Source organism: Symphodus melops (assembly GCF_947650265.1).
Source record: "Symphodus melops genome assembly, chromosome: 1".
Lineage (NCBI taxonomy): Eukaryota > Metazoa > Chordata > Actinopteri > Labriformes > Labridae > Symphodus > Symphodus melops.
The window spans coordinates 23,673,841-23,681,193 of NC_136691.1; the positions used below are offsets into that span (position 1 = coordinate 23,673,841).

Consider the following 7,353-nt stretch of genomic DNA (forward strand, 5'->3'; position numbering starts at 1 on the left):
TTGTTTTAGCTTGTGAAGCTAAGACTATTTTTTCTCTGCCTTGCCTCAGATTGCTTTACTTGCATTGGGCTCCCATGAGTTTTTTTTTTTTGACTGCCTGCCTGTGCTTCTGCCTGCCTGCCGCTCGCTCTCCTGTGCACCTTGTCCCGCAGGGCCCAAATTTGTGGTGGACGCCACAAAGGGATTCAAGGAACACTGGCACAGTCATTCGCCTACTCACCTGCCACATCTAATTCTGGGACAACGAACTACCCGTCCCCTTTGCACATTTGAGTCACCTTTGTTCATTAAACATCTGTTTAACTTTGCCTTTTTGTCTGAGTCATTCTTCTGGGTCCAGGTTTAATAAACTATCCATAACTTTTTTTGACTTTATTTTGATCAAAATTGCAGTTGTTCGTAAAGTAAATGTACAGTATAAGACAGATATTTACAGTGAGTCAGGAAAATACACGTTTAAATAGTAAGTTAATACATAGTTCTTAGTATCACATACAGTAAACAAAAATAACCATTTAAAATAGATATATCAAAAAAACAATGGTGAGACAAGAAGAAAAATCCCATCAAAGCTTGAGCAGAGATGAGAGTGTCCACTCTTTTCTCAACCATAACTGGACCTGCCTGGTTCATCTTAACAACAGAAAGCTCCATAGTCAGATTTTTTGATAAAGAGTTTGAGAGGTTTCAGTTTGTTTTTCTGGTGTAGTTTTGTGTGTTGTCTTTTCTCCCCCTCCCTCTTTTAGTTTTCTTCCTTCTGCAGGTATGTGAGTGGCAGGGGGTGTGGCTGGCTCCTCCATACAGCAGACGAGGCACACCTGATTTCAATCTCATCAACTCCTCCATATAAGCCTGGCTTGCACTCCACTACTCTGCCAGATAATTCCGTCTTGTTTGGTAGCGTCAAGTTTGCGCTCAGCAAGTTCAAGAGCCTCTAGTGGGTTTTGTGCCGTTGTTTTTTGGAGACTTTGTGGACTGATCTTGTTTCTTTTTCTTATTTCTAGTTTTGATGGTGTGCCTCCTGCTTCAGTTCAGCTCGTCGGAGTTCCCGGTCATCCTGATTCTTCAAGCCAGCCAGCTCCCTGTCCTCACTGCCTGCTCCCTTTTGTTTTTTCCCCCCGTTGGAACATTAAATACATTTTTGTTAAAACTATTTTGGTTTTGGTCTGTCTCTGCATTTTGGGGTCCACCAAAAAGAAAACCTAACAGAGTTAAGCCACTGCAACTTTTGCAACAGTACAAGCACATCAAGTGTCCTAAATGATTGATTTGCAATTATATCCAGAACTTTCTTACTCATGACCACAATATGTAGAAATGTCCCCAATTATATTGCCTTGAGTAAAATTTTAGAAAAGTAATTTTACTTCTACCAAAGTGAAAAAGAATCTAACTATCTTTACTTTGCTTGAGTTGTTCACTATTATCCCTGACATTTGGCTTGTCTTAGTCTTAAATTAGTACATACATATATCACAGGGCTTTCTAAATTGTTCAGTTCTATGTACACAGCTTAAAATGTGTATACATTTCAATATATCATAGTAAAGTTAAGTTGTTTTTTTACAGTGTCAGTATGTACTATTAAATGATCAACTTTTTAAAGCCTAGTTTAGCAGTCTTGTGTTTCTGAAATCACCTCGAAATATTTTTCCAGAAATTATAACAGTGAAAGCCGACCTGAACCAGCTGTAAAAGAAAGCATAAATAAAAGGATTAAGCATTGAATTTAACAGTGTAAACCAGTTAAGCGTTTCCATAACAGGGAGTGGAACTGAATTATTGCTTAAAGGAGAGAAAGTGATGCAGAGAAAGAAAGGAGTCCAACATAAGAGAAAAACTCCCAAAACAATAGCCAGAGTCTTGGTGGCCTTTCTTTCGATCTTACTGACAGTTGCTCCACACTTTGTGCTCCGACTGGTTTTGTTCAGGATTCTGCGAACCTGTTTCTGTGCAACGAGGAAAATCTTGAGGTAGATACAGAGCATTATAATCACCGGAAAGTAAAATGATAAAATAGGTCCGATAGTGTTTTCAATAAGAGTATCTATAAAACATGTTTCATCACATTTTTCATTGTTCAGTCCAGCAATTAAGATACCAATCCCAATCAGAGCAGAAACCCCCCAGCTGACCAGGATCACGACCACAGCAGTACGATGGTTGACTTTAGTTTTGTACATCAGAGGCTGACACACTGCATAATATCTATCAATGGAAATACAACACAGGTTCAGAATAGAAGATGTGCTAAGTGTCACATCAAAACAGTTTCGTACTTTACAAAATAAATCCTCGTGATACAGACATGAGCTCAGAGAAAATGCCATGTTAAGAGGAAAGACTACAATGCCCACAAGCAGGTCAGCCACAGCCACAGAAAGGATAAGATAGTTTGTAGGAGTGTGCAGCTGTGTGAAGTAAATGACAGTGATAATAACCAGAAGGTTCCCACATACAGTGACAACAGACAATAACACAAGGAAAAGATATAATAAAACACATGTAGTGGATGGATTTTTTGTCAAGATATAATTTAAATCTTTGATCTCATAACAGGGATGTACATCTATACCAATGACAGTCCTATTATAGGAGACTTCTGGTTCCATGATTCAGGATTCCTACAATTTATTACAATGTGTTTAGAAAAAAAACATTAGAAATATAGTTATGATAAAGAATGAAGACTGTAACAGTGAAATAGTTGAATGAACTAACCTGCATATGTTTCTGATCAAACCTGTTCATGCATGAATAGGTGTTCTAGTGACATGTACCACTGTACAGAACCAATATACCTCTTCACACCTATCTCATAGTCATAATTATTGGCCAATCAGCTGCACTCGTTTTGCATGAGATGCAGAAAAAAAGATAATCATTGCTTTTTCAGACATGGTACATCTTGTCAAATTTGCTTTTCTCTGGTAAATTAGCTCATCCATGAACATATTCTCTTCACTGTTGCACTGTTTTATAATTTAATGGAGATAGGTTTGAAAGACAACCTATATTTATTTAAAGTGATAATTCACCCATTGAAACATGAATCTGTAGTGAAATTGGGTCATATATGTCGTAGAAATGGGAAATATACATTTTTTTTATTTGATGCCTCCTTGACCGAGAAAAAGCAGAAAACCTATTTTGAACTGATTTGAATCAAATACTACAACTCCCAGAATGCACAGCACTGCAGGCTACTCTCACTGATCCCACTTTAGGCTACAAGCTATAAACTAACTTGTGAACGTACTTTGTTTTTCTTTTGAAATGGTGAATTATTGATTTGTACCGAGTTGTTTAATCCAACCAAGGACAAGAAGTTTTCACCACTTGCCGATCTTTAGACATTTGGACACGATGCATTGTTTACATTGGCTGCGGATGGATATGGCAGCAGAGGAAACCGACAACTGAGGTAAGACTATATTTCTGTAGCTTCAGTGGATGAAAACATGAGAAACTAGACTTGTAGTTCTTCCCTGTCAGCCTAAAATTCTTTACTTGATGCAATATGACGATTTTTGTGTCATATAAAGAAAACTCTCAGGCAAAGAAAATCATATTTCTCTCGTCTCAGGGCAAAATGAGGGCTGGATTCATGACCATTCAACACTACTACCATGTTTCTACTGATACAAAGCTTATAGCAAATGGGTGAAGTATCCCTTTAACTTGCAGTTTGGTACGCTGTACTTTTTTCCTAAAGACAGCGATTTTGCGGACCTCCCTCTCCATCGTCTCTTCAAAGATTTCCTGTAGAGAGGATGGGATTATTATAGAGAGAGGATTATTTTTCCCTCTCGTTCAATCAGATTCTGCAGTTGTGCTTTTTGTTTTACAGGCAGGTTACCAAACCAAGTGGTAATTCCATATCTTATACGTGATCCAACTGATGCCCTATAAAACAAAAACCTAATGGAGCTGTGATGGACACAGCCACACATTAAAAGGTTGTAGGCAACACAACATTGCACCCACATGGTAGTTGCAAACATTTCAAATAAAGGACACAGGTTATTTCGTTTAGCTGAGCATGTTTATTAAAGCCTTTGATTTAAGTACACGCATTCAACTTATTTAGTCATTGTTTGTTTATAAAGTAAAGTGGTCGTAATTCATTTCTCTTTTCCTTTTGAGTTACCTGGCTGGTGTGCTCGCCTTCCTGGTTGGGCAAAGGATGAGGCTGAGGGTGGAGCTTGACTTTATGGAGGAGGACCATACCAAGTGCTGAAATATCAGGAGGGGGGATCAGGGTCCCTTGGGGTTAACTTTAAGTTATTTCATTTGCCGTCCTCCCCTGTGTGTTGGTTTTGGTTCTGGTCAGCAGCTTTAAATATCCCCCTCAGTTCTCATTTTCTCAGGTCTGTTAGTTGAGTTCACACACTGTTTAGTTAGCACAAGCTTTCAGTAGAGTTATGTTATTTTGACCTCTTTTAACAAGTCATTTACTTATACACCATGACGGTGTTTGTTTGGCCTTTGTTAAGTAATATTTTTGAATAAAGAAACTTGTTTTTTGAACTTTTAACCTGTGTTCGCTTATCTTGACTGCTTGGTCCATGACATTTGGTGGCAGTGGTGGGATCATCCAGTTAAAAAGAACACAGGTTTTTTTTGTTTTTTTTTCGTCTCAGGACATGCAGCGAGCAGGAAAAGGGACAAAGGGTGCTCGAGGAGAGGTTCAAAACCGTCTGACACCTGAGGTACAACACAATGGTGAGGAGGAAAATGCAGCTTCTGGAGGGGTGGACAGCACGGAGGATCTAGGTAAGGAGCCGGAGACCTGGTTTCCCTTCTTCGGTGTCAAATGGGGAAGCAGGAGGCAAGGGAGGCAAGGCAAAGAGAGGAAAATACCCGGCAGGAACACCGCCTCAGGGCACTCCAACACCAGTTTCAGCTCCTACAGGTGGAAGTGCAGGCCCGCACTTCCCCTGAGCCTCTGGCAACTGAGCCACAACCACCAGACAATGAAACTCAAGGGAGTAACATGCCCTACCCAACTGCTGCCAGCAGTGAAACTCTCAATCAATCCTACGTCTCAGGTCAGTCTCGTTTTCATGAGCCAAGATTGGAGAAACTAACGGACGATGACGATGTTGAACATTTTTTAATAACTTTTGAACGAATTGCACAGGCTTGTAGATGGCAGAAAAATGACTGGGTTTTTCATCTTATACCACTACTAACCGGTAAAGCTAGGGCTGCATATGTACACATGGATATTGATGATTCTCTTGATTATGACAGTGTTAAAACAGCGATTATCCACAAATATGATATAAATCCTGAGACGTACAGGCAGAGATTCCGCTCCCTTGATGTAAATCCAGATGAAAATCCAAAAGAGCTGTATGCACGTTTGAAGGAGCTGTATGGGAAGTGGATTTGCCCAAAAGAGAAAACGGTCCAGGAAATGGGTGAAACCTTAATCATGGAACAATTTTTGAGAATGCTTTCCCCTGAGTTGCAGGTGTGGATAAAGGAGCACAACCCGGGTTCTGCAGCAGAGGCAGCAAAACTGGCCGATGTGTTTGTGGCTGCACGAAGAAAGGAACAACCATGGAGCTATACTGCATGGGAAAGGAATGATGGTGGCAAGCCTGCCCCTCAGTACCACCAAAGAACAGCCTCAGGTGTGGGTAAGCCTCATATGAGGGAACGCCAATCAAGTCATATGTCGGCAAAGCCTCCTGTGAAAACACTAGTGTGTTATCTATGTGGAATGGAAGGCCATACAAAACCTATGTGCCCCCACAACTCGGCTAAGCTAACCCAGATGTGTTTTGTTCCCCGACTGGTTGAGACTGCAGTTAAATTTGACCCATGTGCAAGAATGGTGCCAATTGAGATTAATGGAAGCACTCTTAAGGCACTAATTGACTCGGGCAGTAACCAAACGCTTGTACACAGACATTTTGTACCACAAAGCATCATCAGCTCTAATGACACTATCCCTGTTTGCTGTGTGCATGGCGATGAAAAGCCGTATCCAACAGCTGACATGTTTATAAAGGTTGAAGGGCAAACCTACCTCCTGAATGTTGGTGTTGCAGATAATCTGCCATTTGCTGCCATACTGGGTCGAGATCTGCCTGTGTTGTTTGATTTATTGAACCCCAGCTATGGATGTCATGTGGCAGTTACCAGAGCTCGAGCACAGAAGCTGGAAGAGCCTTCTCAGACACTTAGTGCCCTGCCTTTCTATGATGCTGACCTGGAGACAGCACCTGGGAAGTCGCGTAAGTCCCGCCGACAGAAAAGGCAAGACAAATTCCATCACACTATTGTAACTCCAACTCCTAGCCTGACGCCTGAACTGCCCTTGAGTTTCAAAATACCTAGTAATGTCATTGAAATGCAACAGAATGACCCAACATTGGCACCACTTTTGAAGAGAGCTAAAGAGAAGGGACATGGAACTGACTCAGAAACGCAGAGCGGTGAGGACTTCTTCTTGAAAGGGGGTATTCTATATCGGCAACAGGGATCAGACATGCAACTGATTGTCCCTACAGCAGTCCGAGAAACTGTGCTAGCCCTGGGCCATTCCATTCCATGGGCAGGCCATCTTGGAAAGCACAGAACCTTTGCTCGTATTAAAAAACACTTCTTTTGGCCTGGCTTGCGCTCAGAAGTAACCCTATTCTGCAAAAGTTGCCCTCAGTGCCAGAAGACATCCCCTAAAATCCCCTCCAGAGCTCCCCTTCAGCCTCTACCAATTATCAGCACTCCATTTGAGCGGCTAGGCATGGATATTGTTGGCCCAGTTGAACGGAGCAAAGCTGGAAACTGTTACATGCTTGTAATAACTGACTATGCAACAAAATACCCAGATGTGTTTCCTCTGAAGAGCATCAAGGCTAAATCAGTTGCCTTTTGTCTAGTACAGTTTTTTTCCAGAGTTGGATTTCCTCGTGAGATCCTCACAGATCGTGGCACTAACTTCATGTCCACTTTGTTAAAACAGGTCTACCAGCTGCTTGGTATAAAAGGTTTGAAGACAACTCCGTACCATCCACAAACGGATGGACTCACTGAACGCTTTAACCAGACTCTTAAACAGATGCTTAGAAAATTTGTGAATGACACCGGTGCTGACTGGGATCAATGGCTACCTTACCTCCTTTTCGCATATAGGGAAGTACCTCAAGCCTCTACAGGTTTCTCTCCATTCGAACTGTTGTTTGGTCATGAGGTGAGGGGGCCGCTCTCTTTATTGAAAGAAATCTGGGAGGCAGATCAGACGGGGAGGGGGGCTGTAAACATTGTGTCTCATGTTGTGCAGATGCGAGACCGACTGAGGATGATGAGTGAGTTGGCTCAATCCCACATGGCAGAGGCCCA

The 7,353-nt window shown here is 41.6% G+C and overlaps 1 protein-coding gene across 1 annotated transcript; it reads right to left on the minus strand.

The window, feature by feature from the left end:
• Positions 1-1,607: 1,607 nt before the first annotated feature.
• LOC306838580 (trace amine-associated receptor 1-like) lies at positions 1,608-2,612 on the minus strand (the record flags this gene model as incomplete). The annotated part of the gene is made up of 1 exon (XM_079366835.1): positions 1,608-2,612. One exon carries the CDS (start codon positions 2,610-2,612, stop codon positions 1,608-1,610), a length of 1,005 nt encoding a protein of 334 aa, XP_079222961.1.
• Positions 2,613-7,353: the final 4,741 nt, after the last annotated feature.